At 44.7% G+C, this 16508-nt stretch overlaps 1 protein-coding gene across 6 annotated transcripts in view; it reads left to right on the plus strand.

Moving 5' to 3' along the window:
• The first annotated feature begins 7540 nt into the window (after window positions 1-7540).
• Window positions 7541-16508, plus strand: part of DDHD2 (DDHD domain containing 2) — a 141594-nt gene continuing 132626 nt past the window's right edge. For 2 of the 6 annotated variants that reach the window (XR_003857057.1, XM_029603924.1), the window contains exons 1-4: window positions 7970-8388; window positions 8947-9133; window positions 11205-11383; window positions 11841-11930. Coding sequence is in view for 5 of the 6 variants with exons in the window: in XM_029603924.1 (XP_029459784.1) it covers window positions 8278-8388; window positions 8947-9133; window positions 11205-11383; window positions 11841-11930 (567 nt within the window). In the remaining variant the exon portion in view is untranslated. Of the gene's footprint in view, window positions 7621-7809; window positions 8399-8946; window positions 9134-11204; window positions 11384-11840; window positions 11931-16508 lie in introns of those variants that run through there. The other 4 variants (XM_029603926.1, XM_029603929.1, XM_029603927.1 and 1 more) reach the window with 4 other exon arrangements.

Here is a 16508-nt window from a genome sequence, read left to right on the forward strand (position 1 = left end):
GGGGTTGGACGCGCGTTTTCAACGTGCTATTACCCCTTACTGAATAAGGGGTAAAGCTAGCGCGTCGAAAACGAGTGTCCAATCGCGGGTTAACAGTGCACTCCGTCAGAGCGCACTGTACTGTATTGGCCTGCAAGTGGGGTGACAGATTTTATAGAGTATGCAATTATAAGCCCCTGATGCAGCCGAAAAGACAAAACTCGTCCGGATTCAGGCATTATTGTATTTAATAAATTCTCTTTCCAAGGCATCGGTCTTGCTTTTGTTTTTTCACATCTGTGACTACCCTAGACCGACTTCCGTTTTGTTTTTTGGCTGCTTCTTGTATCTAAAGGTTGTGGCATGGTGTGTGGAGAGGGGAGAAGTGTGGGCCTGGCAGAAGCTGTCACATTTCATCCAGCTTCAAAACAAAATGCTCCCTTTGGCTGAATCCTTGCCTCTGTTTGAGCTGGATCCCCTGTTCCCCTAAAGCATAAGTTTCTTAAGCCAGTTCTGGAGTAATCCCTGCACCCCCACCCTCCTCCTTCCATCCATTCTGGTTTTCATCATAATCACAATGAATACACATGATATTGGTTTGCATGAAATGAAGGCACTGCAGGCAAACCTTTCTAATGTGTATTCATTGTGGGTGTCCTATAAACCAGACTAGCTATGGGCTCTTCTAGGACTGGGTTGGGTACCATAGACTTAAATAAAAGATGGAGCTTCTCTGTGCTGTGCATTGCTTCAGAAACACAGGCGATAAGCAGTAATACTCACACTGGATCAATTCAAATTTTTACCTGGGTTATTTCATTTTTAGATTCTTAAAGCAGCTCCCTACAATTCCCGTGAACCGATAGAAGTTTCTATGTTACCTCACACTTTACTGGCTCTGATGGGTTTGTACTGGCTGTGATGTCACGCATGGCATGACATGAATATAGAACCAATATGATACTCTTTCATGGGCCAGGGAGCTTATACATTTTGTCTCTATGGAAAGAATTGCTTAGTACATCTGTCTCCATGAGAAGAATTCTGTGATGATCTCCAAGGGACATGAATAATTCCCAAAGCTTGTCTTCTAACAAAAGGCTATCGCACTACCCAACTACTTTGTTAGTTTACTTTTAACAGATTTTATTTTTGTCATTCTAGCTTGATGCTCCCTTTCTATCTCCAAAAAAAAATAGCTTGGCAGTAATTGATACTAGGCATGATGACATGCATAGTTTTGAAAAAGAGGATTTGATACCACAGGTACCACTTTGGTTTCATGACAAGTAAAGGGTTGACTCAGGAGCAATTTAATAATAAGCCAAGCTATCCATTTTGTAACTTCCTGCCCTCCAATTTACTGCTGGGAGGCTCCAGCTATATTTTGCTAGTGAGAGTTGATGAGTGTCACTAGAGTGGTGGGAAGGAGCTCGGGTAATTCGCCAGCAGTTAATTCATTCACCTCCTGACCTGTCCCACACTACGGTGAATTATAGCCCATTACAATGAAAACTCATGCCCGTGTATCACAGACAGGGCTACCCTAGGGGTGTGTGACTTGTGCTTTTGCAGAGGGGGCCACTATGCTGAAAGGGCTCCACCACACTTAAGGGTGCCAGCTTGCAAGTTTGGATAGGAGCCCCACTCACCCACCCTGCAAGTCCGGCTCCCGCACACAGAGCCACTCAATCTAGGAGAAAGGATGGCAGAAAAATCCTTGATGTCCATCTACACACTATTTTACCCTTTGGTTTTGATTTCGTGTTACAGAAAGTTTATGGCTGCATGTCTGCTAGTCAATACACAGCGGACTCCAATGAAAGAATTGTTCATCTGGCATTATAATTTGCAGTCCTACAACATCTTTCATCCAAACAATATACCAAAGACATTTACAACTATAATATTTTTCGAGGCATACAGACACCCACTTCTGGGGCGAAGCCATTACTAGTTTTAGTGCTGGAGCTGCAAGGCACCTTCCAAAGAAAAGAACTGGTGAGAGATTCTTGTGGATAATCAGTTGTAGCTGAGTACAGTAAGGCTTAGGGAAAGAGACTGCCCACAGTTGGATGGAAGTCTGTGGGAGAACAGGATGTGACTTTAAATCCCAGGAGTGAGTCTTACCCTGTGTTCCCTGCTCTAATCACTAGATACCCATCCTACTGGTCCCATTAGTCACATGACTCAGTACTATAAGACAATATTTGTTTTAAAATACTTCATACAACATTCAAATACTTATTCTTTCTCCATGTAGATGCAGTATATAAGAAAGTACAGACAGCACTTCATATATTTCCAAATAAAAACTGAGTTGTTCGGATTATTCAAGAATACAAGAATAAAACTGATTCATGATTACAAGACAGGGCAGTAAAACTATTTTATGAGTTCTTCATTTATGAGGGTGGTACTGGGTGTCTTCAGCAACTGATAACATCACATGGTAGGGTCAAAGCAGAAATTACTCAATGCTTTGACCTTTGTCCCTTATTTTTCACTAGATTAGGCGTTGGCAGATTTATATGTAGTCCCACTGTTGATGTTTCTGTCATTGGCTCACAAGAATGAGCTGAAAATTGACACATGTAGGGGCTCTCCTTTTTCCTGTTAAGTGCTCCAAACTGGTTCCTCAAACTAACTGGCCCTGCACATAAAGCCTTCATCCTTTCCAATCCAATTACACAATGCAGAGCAGATTATTCTGGGAATCCAGAGCAGACAGCTTTTGCTATTGTCAGCTGCCAGACCCTGAAAGATTAAAGTTGAAAGATTTGCAAACCAGACATTAACTGGTCATGTGACATGGGGTCGTGGAGTCTTAAGTTTTCTCAAGAGAGCTACATAAGAACGGCTAAAATGAGTCAGACCAATGGTTTATCTAGCTCAGCATTCTGTCTTCAGCAATGAACCCAGATGAAAACCAAAGGTCATCTATGTGCTCCATATAGATTTATAAAAGTTTGAAGCCACTTGGCTTCCACCTAGCTGATGGAGGCTCCTGCTTTAGCCAGGCATCACAGCAACAATGCTCTTATCTCCCAAAAATAGTCTAGGTCAAGCTCATTTGTAAGCAATAGTCAAAATGGAGTGTACTTTAAATCAGTTTGTTATATAGCTAGGCATAAAGCACACTCTGAATTTCTTCAGGTTCAGAGGAATCCTTTAACTGCCCATACTGGAGTATGTCTGCGGATCAGACCCACGACTGCCGCCCTTACCTTCCTCACTGAGCCCGTCCGGAGGTGTCCTGACACGGGGAAGGCCCTGAGGCAACATGCGGCAAGTTGCCGTGCTCAGCTGTGCTTCCGATGCTGATCCTTGTGAGCAGCACCATCCCTAGCATGCATGTGCAACATTTCTGAGAATTTAAAAGGACCGTGGCGGGAAAACCTCTGTGGCCCCTGTTGATGACATCATCCAGGCTACCCTATTTAAGGGCAGCCCTCTGTGTGCCAGACGTCTTGGCAATAGGTCCATTACCATTGAGTAGAGCAAGTTGCTTCAGAGTCTGTTCCTGTGGTCCCGCATCTGTTCCTGTGTTCCAGCGTTCCTGTATTCCTGGTCCTTATCTTGGCAGTCCCTGATGTTTGTTTCTGAGTCGCTGGTCTTCACCTTCATCTTTGTCCTGTGGTCAGTCTTCAGTTCTTTGGTGTCTTCTATGTCTCCTGCCCACCTGTGCTATTCCATGCCTTTCTGCCTGCCTTCCTGTCCTATCTTTCCTCAAGACAGATCTCTGGTTTTGACTTTGGCTTGCTTGTCTCGACTATGCCCAAACTCTGCCTGCTATGGACCACAGCTGACCTATGACTAAGCCTGAACTCCACCTGCCACTGACCACAGCCTGTTTAACGACCACACCTGAACTCAGCCCTCCTCGACCTCTGCTTGACACATGACCTTGTCTGAACATTGCCTGCCTTGACCACAGCCTGTCTCCAACTATGCCAGAACCTAGCCTACCCCAGATCCTGGTCTGTGACTCGAGTGTCTCCACAGACTTCCACTTCATCAACAGAGGCCCGCCCCTAAGCCCTGCTGGGCCCGGCACCTCAGGGCTCAATCTAAGGGGAACAAGGACTGGTATGGGTGAAGCTCCAGTTGGGCCTCTGCTACAGCCAGCTCCGCCAGCCGACGGTGGGGATATGCAGGACTCCTCCCTACAGGTTGCGCCAGCTCCACTTCGGTCCAAGGATCCATGTCCGCAACAGTTACACTTCACGCACACAGAAATCCAGTTCTTGAAAACCATCAACAGGTTTGGTTTTCAATGTCATCAAAATATACAAATGGAACATAGAAACATGACAGCAAAAAAAAAAGACCATACATCCTATTTACTCTGCCCATCCACGCAACTGCTCGACTCTACAGTCCTTACCATAGGCCTTGGCCAAATACATGCAAATATCTCATGAATATTCATTGTAGATAGCCTGAAAAAAACAGACCTGTTGCAGATGCTCAGTGACCAGATTTGAAAATCACTGTTATATATAAACAACACATTAAAAAGTTAACTATTTAAAAAAACAGAACATAAATTTGTGCAAGAGACTATTCATGATAGCTAAAACAGAAAGAAATAAGAGAATCTTTTTTTTTTAAAGTCCCAGTGATGAATCTCTGGAATAGTCTCTGGATTTAATCCAACCATCTTCCACAGAGGTATTCGATAGCCAATAATAATACTACAGAAATAAGTAAAGACACAAACCAACAAATTGTGAATACCACCTTGGGCAGGTTTCACTGAAAAGGCAGTTAAGAAATCAACAAGTTAAATAAAAAAGGGGCCATGGAAAACTGTGAAATGTAGAATCCTTTATTTTGGGGCATTTTATTACCCGTTCAGGTGCTGTGTTATTATCAAACATTGTCAAAGATGCCCTGAAATTTTTCTTCCAAAAAACCCCCCAAGCCCTAAACCAAATCAAAATAAGATGCTGAATCATAAAACCAGGGATGAACAATGTCTTGAGGGTCAAAAAGTGGCCTCATAAAGGGCATAGCACAACCCTCCCTTGATTTATGACATGGATCTTTCACCGGTTTGTCAGCAGTGCAGTCCCAGTTCTGCAGCTGATCAACTGATGTGTGGGTGTGGACTTTCTTCTGTGTACAGGCTGCTTGCTGCACACCAGTGGGACGCTCACCACTTCAGCTGGCTAGGGAGGACTGTTATGGGCATTTGTCAAGGATTGGAAAAGGCCGACTCCTGAGCGAGGTAAGCTGCTTTTTCCAATCTTCTCCAGCATATGTTGTGTGCCAGGATACATAGTGCTCTCTAGGGTTGCCAACTGGCTCCAGATTTTCAGGACACATTGATCCAGTCCTGGGTTTACCCTACAGTATGCATGAACTTACTTTTCTTAGTAGGCGGTGTACCGCTGGGGCATGAGAGGGCGCCATTTTCAAAATGTGAAAAAAAAAGAAACGACAGCAGTCACAGAGCACTCGCTACGTTTGGAGAGAAAGAGAGAACTATAAGAGGGTGACCATAACTCTATATATCTACCACTGTCAGAATGCACATTCAGGTCAGGGTGATGGGGGGGGGGGGGGGCGGTGTTACGTTGGCCTGCCTAGGGCACTAAAGGACCCTTGCACCAGCCCTGAATGCTCTCCAACTTAAACTGGACATAGCTGACAACATCTCTAGCTTCGCTCTAGGGCCAGGATTAATCCCTAGTCCAGTAACAGGAGCCAGCCCTGCCTGCAGACTTTTCATCTAGCAGCGGAGGCACCTCAAATCTTAGAACGCCCACGGGTGAGCTCTCTACTGTTTGGCAGAGGAGCCTTACCTGGGACTGAGTGATGCATTCATTGTATCTATTTCGAAGTCCTCAGTTATGCTTTTAGTGAGCATTTTACTTTTTTCTAAGGACAAGCTTTAGCTTCGGGAAAATCTCCATGTCAGCCCCCCCCCCCCCCCCCAATCCATCTTGGTACACAAAAGCTGTCAAGTATCAAATGAAACATTTTACAGCTCAGGTGTTTTCAAATTCTTTAAGTACTGCCTCCCCCCCCCCCCCCAAAAAAAAAAACCCCAAGCTTTTCTCCTGAGTTTCTGGGAGCATTGTTGATCAGGTTACAAATGATCTCACGTTTTGTTCCTGCTATGTGGGCACTGGTGATTCTCTTGCTAAGATCAGAATTTGAAGATATCTGAGCAGCAAAATGTTTCATTTGATACCTGATGGCTGACACTACTGTATGCACTGCTAGCATATCATTTGGTGTACAGGGTTGAGTTGGAGAGGGGGTTGATTTGGAGATTTTCCCGAGGCTAATGCATAAAGCTTGTCCTTAGAAAAAGGTAAAATGCTCACTAAAGGCATCACTGGGGAACCTAGGAATAGATACAATGAATGCATCAGTCTATTCCAGGTGAGGCTTCTCTGCCAAACAGAGATCACACGTGGATGGTCTAAGATTGAAGGTGCCTGCCTGGCCAGATGAAAACGAAGGCAGGGCTGACTACTGCTAGAGATGTTTTCAGCTATGTCCAGTTTAAATTGGAGAGTATTTATTCCTATCGTTTCATGCCCTGTTCACAAGAAAAGACTTTTGAGAAGGGTTGCCAACTTTTCCACAGACTGGACATTCAAAGACTGAGGGGAAGGAGCCCCTCCCCCTCATTTGTATACATTTGCATAAAATAAAATCAAGAAATATAAATCATAAGAATAAAACCATACTAATAAAAAGGATAACTATTTCAACACAGCTGATGAATAGAATATACAATTGGTAAATTTAAAAAAATGTTTTTAAACAGCAATAACATAGTTCAAAACAGCATACATATCAATTAACACCCAATAATTAAAACTAATGATTAAAAATCCCCCATTCTCCTTAACTGGGAACTAGATTCCAGTGATCCTGAAATTATCATGGATAGACAGTGTGCATGGACTTCTTTCTCATACACACTGTAAAACAGGGGTCTCCAAACTCAGCCATCAAGAGCCTCAACCCAGTCAGGTTTTTAGGATTGCTACAATGCATAGGCATGAAATCTGCATGTACCTCTCCCATTGTATGATACAGATCTCATGCCGATTCATTGTAGAAAACCTAAAAACCTGATTGGGTTGCAGTTCTTGAGGATCAAGTTTGGAGACCTCTACACTATAGCACTCATTCATTCTCACACACATGATTAATTAGGACTAGATTAAAGGATGGGAATACACACATACTTACTGAGACTCACATACACATATACATATATGCTGACTCACACACATGCATGTAGACTGACAGGCTGGGGAGGGATGACTTGCTCCAGATGGAGAGGGTGAGGGATAGGTTGCATTCCGAGTGGGGTTTAGAATTTCTCTAGTGTGCATGCCTTTAAATTGCAACCTGGGGAGAGAGAGATGGGGGGAGGGGCATGTGTGTTGCTTGAGATGGGGAATTTTTCTGGAATAACTGGGTTGTGGTACTGGCCCTTGGCAAAATGAGGTGGCAAAGTAAATGCTACGAGTAGGGAGGTGTAGGGCATAAAGGCGACCAGAGAGAGGCTGAGAAGGGAGGAGTGGAAAGAGGAACCAGGGAAGGCAATCATCCAGAATGCAACATGCCAGGCCCGGGGTGGTACCATCAATGTGCCTCATTGGGGCAAAGGTAAGGGGATGGTGGAAATAGTTGGAGAGAAAGGGCTGAAAGGTGAAGAGGGGGAAGGGTGAGAGTGTGAGTTTTGCTAGAAGGGGGAAATGGCAGGCGGCAAGGTGAGTAGGGGTTTGAGGGAAAAAGACAAGGAGGGGTCTAGAGCAAGAGGCAGTGAGGATAGGCGGAAATAAAAGAGGGTGGGGAGAGAGGAGAAGGCTGGGGAAGAATCCCTCTCCCCACCTGCCAACAGCTTATTCCTCCTTTAGTAAAACCCTCTGCTCCTATAAGGTGCTACTCGACTCCTGTCATTTTTGCTTTAAAAGCGTTAACCTATGGCTGGTAGAAGGTAGAGGGGCATTAAAGATCTGTACAAGCCCAAACCAAAGAAATATTGCGATGGTTTTATTCAATTTGGATATGAAGATCAGCAAACAAGCTACAGGCGAGATTTTTTATTCATTTAACAATACATTGATGCCGAGCTGTTCCGCTCCAGTCCTCTGATCTAACCAGCTCATCTCTTCCCCCCTTGACGTCTACATTTCCGAGTGCACGTACACAAGGCAGGCGCCGCCGCAGAGTTCAGGCATAATGAGTGCGCCTAACTCCACCTAACGCTGAACGCTGCCGAGATAAACTCCGCCTCCTCACGTGACCCTCCTCCGGCCCGTGATGCAGTCTGCCGAAATCGCCCCCGGGCGGAAGGAGGTCTCGCGAGGCTTCGCATTCCTAAATCTGTACGCGGTAAACAGATGGTATCGTCGGGGCGAGCGTATTGTAGAGGTACAGTGAGGTATGGACTTGTCATCTTGTATGCGCGACTGAGCCGTGTTGGGGCAATACAGAGCTACGAGCCTCCCCTTTCCCCAATTCCTCCCTGTCACTCAGTTGTGCCGTGCAGGCTTCCCTGGGATGTTGAACGCTGTGGGGTACTCCCTCTCCCCCACCAGCTCTCTTGGTTCATTGAGTCATGCTGCGGGTGGTATAATGAGATATAATACTACCCCCCCCCCCCCCCCCATGGAGGGAATGTCACTGAAGCCGACTGGCCGCAGATTGTGGTTTTTTTGTGAGCTCCTCATTAGGGGTCACAGAAGCCAAGGTCCGCCTCCTACCCCACTGTAGCATGGTACTGAAGGGGGGAGGGTGACTCACTCTAGGTCATGCGCCTCACTCCAGTCCTGCCCGTGTCCCATTGGGCTGAAATGCGGCTCTGGGCTCCCTTCAGAGGTTGGGATGTGGCAGCTGGAGAAGCAGTAAAAAGATCGCAGCCCGTTGCTATTTCCTAATTCTTTGTGCAGATTTCTGGATTTATTTGACCTTTTTGTTTTGTGGCTTTAGGTAGCTGCGATGTCTGCAGTAGTAAAGCAGAACCAATTCCCAGAAGCAGGTTCATGCAGCTCGTTGGAAGCGTTGGATACAGAACATGTCTATGAGCCAGTGGCAGCGCACTGGTTTTACTGCAAGGATTCCTGGGCTCCTTTCAGTAAAGAGGATTCCCAGAAGCTGGAGGCTGCATTGGCCTCAGGTAAATGGAAAGTTTGTGCTATCGCTGGAATACTTTTAACAGGGCCTTAAGTAGGGGTGGGTGAGAGGGGCAGCCCCCTGGCATGCAAAACCTGAGGAGAGAGAGAATGAATGAACTGAAAGCAGAGGCCAGATTAGATGACAGAATCAAAGTGGAGAGAGAAGGGAATGGGATAGCTGCCTTATGCACTAAAATGCTTACTTATGTCTTTGTGATCTGATAACTTGCTTAGGGGCTGATAAAATAACTATGCTAAACTGAGTTCACTTTTTTGTGTGTGTAACTTTACCCATGATTTAATAATGATTTTGGTGCATGATCAATGTGTTCACAAATTAACACATCTCCATTCAAATCCCATGTTAATGAATGCATTAGCTGATACTCCCCAAAGTAGGGAGCTGTGTTAAAGCCTTGAAGGTACAAATTATGATTTTTATTTTTAAACACTGGCATTGTAACTCCTGGGTCAGTAGTGCAGTAAATCTAATTCACATTTCTGGGCTAGTATTTAGTCTGTGGTGCTGTATTAGCATGGTCCTGAACTTAGGTCTCCTGGGTCCAGTGTGGACCAATGTGTCCGGAACCAGCCTGGCACAGCACTATAGACTAACACTAGCTCCAGAAATGTGAACTAACTTCAGAGTTAGAGATGTAATAAAAATTACATTTTTAAGCATAAAGAACTAGGCTAAACACTGGGGTACCTGAAGTCAAACATCCTCTGTCTTAGGACCCCCACCCTACAGGTGTCCCTTATTCTTAATTTTCTGGCTTATCCTGTCTTTCATGCTGTCTGTTTAAAAATGGCAGGGGTTCAGCTGAAGTCATTTTATATCTGTCTAGTGCACTTTTTCAATTTTATGTACACAAATCGTTGTATGTGTGCTACTCAATGTAAAAAGGTGTGCAAGGCTGACCGCACATTTTTACTTGCTTGTGCAAAACCTAGGAGATTGGATGGGCCATATGGTTCTTATCTGCTGTCATGTTCTGTGCATTTTATATTTGCACACGTTATTGTGCTAACATGCTTCCCCACCCACCCCCCCATACATTTGCATACTATTAGCTTAGTACATTGGGGAAAAATGCAAAAGCAAAGAAAACATGATAAACTTTAGTTTACACTTTTTATTCACATTATACTACACAAGCTACTTAGTCTTATTTGCTTTGTAACAAGCCTGAATATCCTTCTGCTTTCCAGTAGGCCCAGAACTGGCCATAGCCATGGTGGTTCCTATTCAGCTGGGAGGGGAAATTCCCCTTGGAATGCTGGGGCAGTATCCTATGCAGTTGCACTGGTTGCTTGGCCCTAAGGCCAGCCCGGACTGTGCCCTGTGTGACCTCCCTGATGTGAAGCATTTTTTGTTAAAGAAAGAAACCAATAACAAAGGTAGCAAACTGATGCACTATATATTTACAAGTATTGTATTCAGAATCAGGTGTTAAAACATCTGCTTTGTGTTAAAAAAAAAAAAATATATATTTTGTGCAGTTTTTGCTCACTGCCTGAAAACATTACTCCATTTTTGGTGTCATATGCATCAGGTTTACCTTAAAAACTGTTGGTCTTGGAATTTATACCTCCTTTGTATTTCTGTTATATCTTAATGTTTTCTTGTGGCTGTTGTAATCTGATTATGGTGGATCTTATCCTCACAGAAGATGTAAGGATTAATGTCACTTTACTGTACAGCATTCAGTCTACCTGCAAGAAGAAACAGTCCTTAATGGGATAAATTAATTGGATAATAATCCTGCTTACCTGATCTCTGAAGTGCCAGAAGGCAGTTTTCCCTGTGCAAATGTTCTAGACCCTTTTCTGCATAATTATTTTCCATTTCAGAACATAAAAGGAAAATGACCACGTTCTTAAACATTAGGGTAATTAATGTTTGTCATAACAGCTTAATTGCTGGTGAGCGTATGCACATTACAGATGATGACAAAAAAGACTGGAGAACGGGGGGGGGGGGGGGAGGTATACATGAACTTCAGGTCTTGTAACTGCCACAGCATCTCTCATGCTAGCCTTTGTTTCAGCAGTAATAATTCTCTCTTGCAGAGGACGATCCAGTTATTGCTACTGACGGGGGCCGTTATGACGTGCTGCTGGGACAGAGGATGCGTTATGCCGTATATTGGGATGAGCAAGTCTCAGAAGTGAGACGCTGCACCTGGTTCTACAAGGGAGAGGACAATAAATATGTTCCTTACTCTGAGGATTTCAGTATGGTGTTAGAGGTGAGGTAGTACCTGTGAATGCAGTGTTAAGTTCTAACCCCTTCTGTGAAGCCTGCCCTGGACCAAGTCCCTTTAATTCTTCTTGTGCTCAGATGTAAGCTCTCTGGGACAGGGACTCTAAATGTATTTATTTATTTATTTATCTTGCACACTTCTGTTTGAAACATTTTATGTATAATTTTGTCAATATTCATGCTTTGTTGTTCTAGCCATTTAAAATGTCCAAAAACTATTCAGGAACAATGGCAATTAAACTGCTTCAAAACAGGCATGTATTCTGTACAGTACTCTATCCCAGTGTTTTTCAGTCCAGTCCTCAGGATACACCTAACCAGGTTTTCAGGATATCAACATAGACTTGCATGAGAGAGATTTGCATGCTCTGCCTCCATTGTATGCAAATCCATCTCAGGCATGGCCTTTACTTAATGTTTCAGCCTGTCCCCTTTTCTTGCAGGAGGCTTATATGTTGGCTGTTATGCAAGATGAGTGGAAAAAGAAGCTGGAATCTCCTTCTAGGGATCTGATTGTATTACACAACCCAAAGGTAAAAATACTTCTACAGATGTACCTGAAGACTGGAGGGTGGCTAATGTAACCCCAATATTTAAAAAGGACTCCAGGGGTGATCTGGGAAACTACAGACTGGCTAGCCTTACTTCAGTGCCAGGAAAAATAGTGGAAAGTGTTCTAAATATCAAAATCACAGAACATATAGAAAGACATGGTTTAATGGAACAAAGTCAGCATGGCTTTACCCAAGGCAAGTCTTGCCTCACAAATCTGCTTCACTTTTTTGAAGGAATTAATAAACATGTAGATAAAGGTGAACCGGTAGATGTAGTATATTTGGATTTTTGGAAGGCGTTTGACAAAGTTCCTCATGAGAGGCTTCTAGGAAAAGTAAAAAGTCATGGGATAGGTGGCGATGTCCTTTCGTGGATTACAAACCTGGTTAAAAGATAGGAAACAGAGTAGGATTAAATGGACAATTTTCTCAGTGGGAGGGAGTGGGCAGTAGAGTGCCTCAGAGATCTGAATTGGGACCCTTACTTTTCAATATATTTATAAATGATCTGGAAAGAAATACGAGTGAGGTAATCAAATTTGCAGATGATACAAAATTGTTCAGAGTAGTTAAATCACAAGCAGATTGTAATAAATTGCAGGAAGACCTTGTGAGTCTGGAAAATTGGGCATCCAAATGGCAGATGAAATTTAATGTGGATAAGTGCAAGGTGATGCATATAGGGAAAAGTAACCTATGCTATAGTTACAGAATGTTAGGTTCCATATTAGGTGCTACCACCCAAGAAAGAGATCTAGGTGTCAGTGGATAACACATTGAAATAGTCGGTTCAGTGTGCTGCGGCAGTCAAAAAAGCAAACAGAATGTTGGGAATTATTAGAAAGGGAATGGTGAATAAAACGGAAAATGTCATAATGCCTCTGTATTGCTCCATGGTGAGAACGCACCTTGAATACTGTGTACAATTCTGGTCGCCTCATCTCAAAAAAATATAGTTGCGATGGAGAAGGGCGACCAGAATGATAAAGAGAATGGAACAGCTCCCATATGAGGAAAGACAAGAGGTTAGGACTTTTCAGCTTGGAGAAGAGACTGCTGAGGGGGGGATATGATAGAGGTGTTTAAAATCATGGGAGGTCTAGAACGGGTTAATGTGAATCAGTTATTTACTCTTTCGGATAATAGACTAGGGGCACTTCTTGAAGTTAGCATGTGGCACATTTTAAAACTAATCAGAGAAAGTTCTTTTTCACTCAATGCACAATTAAACTCTGGAATTTGTTGTCAGAAGATGTGGTTAGTATAGCTGGTTTAAAAGGAATTGGATAAGTTCTTGGATGAGAAGTCCATTACATGCTATTAATTAAGTTGACTTAGAGAATAGCCACTGCTATTATTAGCAAGAGTAGCATGGGATAGGCTTAGTTTTTGGGTACTTGCCAGATTCTTATGGCCTGGATTGGCCACTGTTGGAAACAGGATGCTGGGCTTGATGGCCCCTTGGTCTGACTCAGTATGGCATGTTCTTATGGCAGGACTGCACAGGTGAAAGCAGAGTTGCTTATCTGTAAAAGGTGTTTTCTGAGGACAACAGGATGTTAGTCCTCACACATGGGTGACATCATCAAATGGAACCTAGACATGGAAACCTTATGTCAAAGTTTCTAGAACTTTGACTTGGCACACTGAACGAGCCCAGTATTCCTTATACCATGCATCCATGCAGGGTCCTTCTCTGGTCTTATAACATAGAATTATATATAATGAAAAATTAGGAGAAACCCAACTCCATGAGTTGGTGAGTAGGTTTCCTGAGGATTAACATCCTGCTTGGAGAACACCACCTGTTACAGGTAGAAACTCTGCTTTCTTCAAGGACAAGCAGGATGGTAGCCCTCACACATGGGTGAATTTCTAGCTACAGACTGCTCTCCATCACAAAAGAGGACCAAGACACCCAACCAGGAGCCAACGGGCACAACAATAATAGAGGTGAGGAGACAGCCTGAACACAAACAACGGGCTCTAGGCATGGAGAGTTGGGGTCTACACCTCAAACAGATTCCGAAGGACAGATTGGCTGAACCTACTATTGCATCGGTCATCCCTATCCAGACCAATAGTGAGATGTGAATATGTGGAGAGAACTCCACATCACAGCCTTGCAGATCTTCTCCATGGGAACTGATAGCAAGTGGGCCACCAATGCTGCCATGGCCCTGACAGAATGAGCCTTGACATGACCTCCATGATGCAGTCCCGCCTAGGCATAACAGAGATGCAGTCTACTAGCCAATTGGATAGTGTCTGTTTGTTTGGCAATGGCAATGCCCAACCTATTACTATCAAAAGAAATAAAAAATTGGGTGGACTGTCTATGGGCTTCTGTTCACTCCAGATACAAGGCTAGGGCTCGCTTGTAGTCCAAACTTTGCAGTGCTTGTTCACCTTGGTGCGAATGGGGCCTGGGAAAGAATGTTGGCAGGTTGATGGACTGTTTAAGATGGAAGTCCATCACCACCTACGCAGGAGCTTTAGTTGCATACGCAAGAGTACCTTGTCATGAGAAAACTAAGTGTATGGTGGATAAATCACTAAGGCCTGGAGTTCGCTGAACCTGTGCATGAGGTGACACCACCAAAAATATGACCTTCCAGCTCAGGTACTTTGGTCACAGATGCGCAGCAGCTAAAAAGGAGCTTTCATCAGCTGAGCTAACACCACGTTGAGGTCCTAAGACACAGCAGGAGTTCTTAGGGGAGGCTTTAATTGAAGCAGGTTCTGCATAAAATGTACAACTGTAGGCTGTACAGAGATGGGCGTACCATCTACACCATGCTGGCATGCGCCAGTTGCACAGAGATGAACTCTTAATGAAGTTGGATTTTAAACCGGCTTCCTATAAGTGTAGAAGGTAATCAAGTAGTTTTTTTATGCATGGGTAGAACAGATCTAGGGCCTTCTGCTCACACCACATGGAAAAATTCCTCCACTTCAGTCCATAGGGCTTTCTAGAAGCCACCAGGACCTGAGACACATCCTCTGAGAGAGTGAGTGATTTCAGAATTAACCTCTGAGCATCCAGGTTGTGAGCGACAGGGCCTGGAGATTGGGATGTCGTAAGCTGCCTTGTTCTTGTGTGATGAGATCTGGGGAAGCCCCCAGCTGATTGATCTCCAGATAGACACTCCCGTAAGAGTGGAAACCAGATCTGTCATGGCCAATGAGGGACTATGAGGATCACAGTCCCCTTGTCCTCACGAAGCTTCAAGACAGCCTTTTCCACTAAGGGAATCAGAGGATACTCATACAGAAGATCCTTGCCCCAATGACGGGCAAGGGCATCTGAGGCTGGTATGCTGTCTTGACATGTATAGGGAGCAGAATTGAGTCACCTTCCTGTTGTAAGGGGACATGAATAGATCTCTGTCCGTGCTCCCCCAGAGGCAGAATATTCAATTCGCCACCACCTGGTCTAGGGACCACTTGGGTCTGAAGGCACAACTCAGTCTGTTTACTACCACGTTCTCCATCCCGACCAGGTACATGGCCCTGAGCACCACCCTGTAGGACAGGGCCCATGACCAGATCTGGACTGCTTCCTGATAAAGGAGGTACGATCCCGTGCCTCCCTGCTTGTTGACATACTACATAGCTACGTGGTTATCGGTTTGGATCAGGACAGCTTTGTTAGAAGCCGATCTCTGAAAGCCCACAGCGCGTACTTGATCGCCCGAAGCTCCAGGAAGTTGAATTGACAACAGCTTTCCTGAGCAGACCAGAGACCCTGGGTGCTGAGCCCATCTACATGAGCTCCCTAGCCCAGGGTGGATGCATCCATGCTTAGGGCAGTTTAGGTAGGAGGACTTTGAAAAGAGATCCCCTGTTCCAGATTTGAAAGTATCCGCCACCAGGACAACGAGTCCCGGAGAGACTGGGTGACTTGGATGCAGTTCTTGAGGTTCTGTGTGGCCTGGTGCCACTGCTACCTCAGGTTTCATTGGGTTCTGCGCATATGTAATCATGCCAAGGGAGTACATGGATGGTTGAGGCCATATGGCCCAACAGCCTAAACATGTACCAGGCTGTCACCTGCTGGCTCTATTGAATTTCTGCCACGATGGTTATAAAAGCGGCTTCCCTTTGACAAGGCAGGAAGGCCTTGGCTTAAGCCGTTTCTAGCGAGGCTCCTTTTGAAGTCCAATTGAGGTGATAGGCTGAGATGGGACTTCGGGTAGATGGTCAAGGGCAAGGACCTGTTGGCCCCTGCCTGAGATGTGTTCTTCCAGCCAATTTCTAGATAGGGGAAAAGTGTACCTCCAGCCTGTGGAGGTGTGTCGCCACCAGGGCCAGGCATTTTGTGAAGACTCCATGGGGTTGATGTTAGCCTGACTGGCAACACCTGTTCCCTGTACGTACCCAGATCAGTTCAGACAGTGGGTTATGTCCCCCCTTCCAGCAGATGGAGTCGGAGCAAAAACTGTAAGGACGGCCCTTAATAGGTTGGAGCGCCCTCTGCATCCCTTTAGTATTTCTCTGACTCCAGCAGATGAAGTTGGCATCTGTGGTTCCCCAGTCATCTTTGATAGAATTTTC

The sequence above is a fragment of the Rhinatrema bivittatum genome, chromosome 5 (assembly GCF_901001135.1).
Source record: "Rhinatrema bivittatum chromosome 5, aRhiBiv1.1, whole genome shotgun sequence".
In the NCBI taxonomy this organism is placed as follows: domain Eukaryota; kingdom Metazoa; phylum Chordata; class Amphibia; order Gymnophiona; family Rhinatrematidae; genus Rhinatrema; species Rhinatrema bivittatum.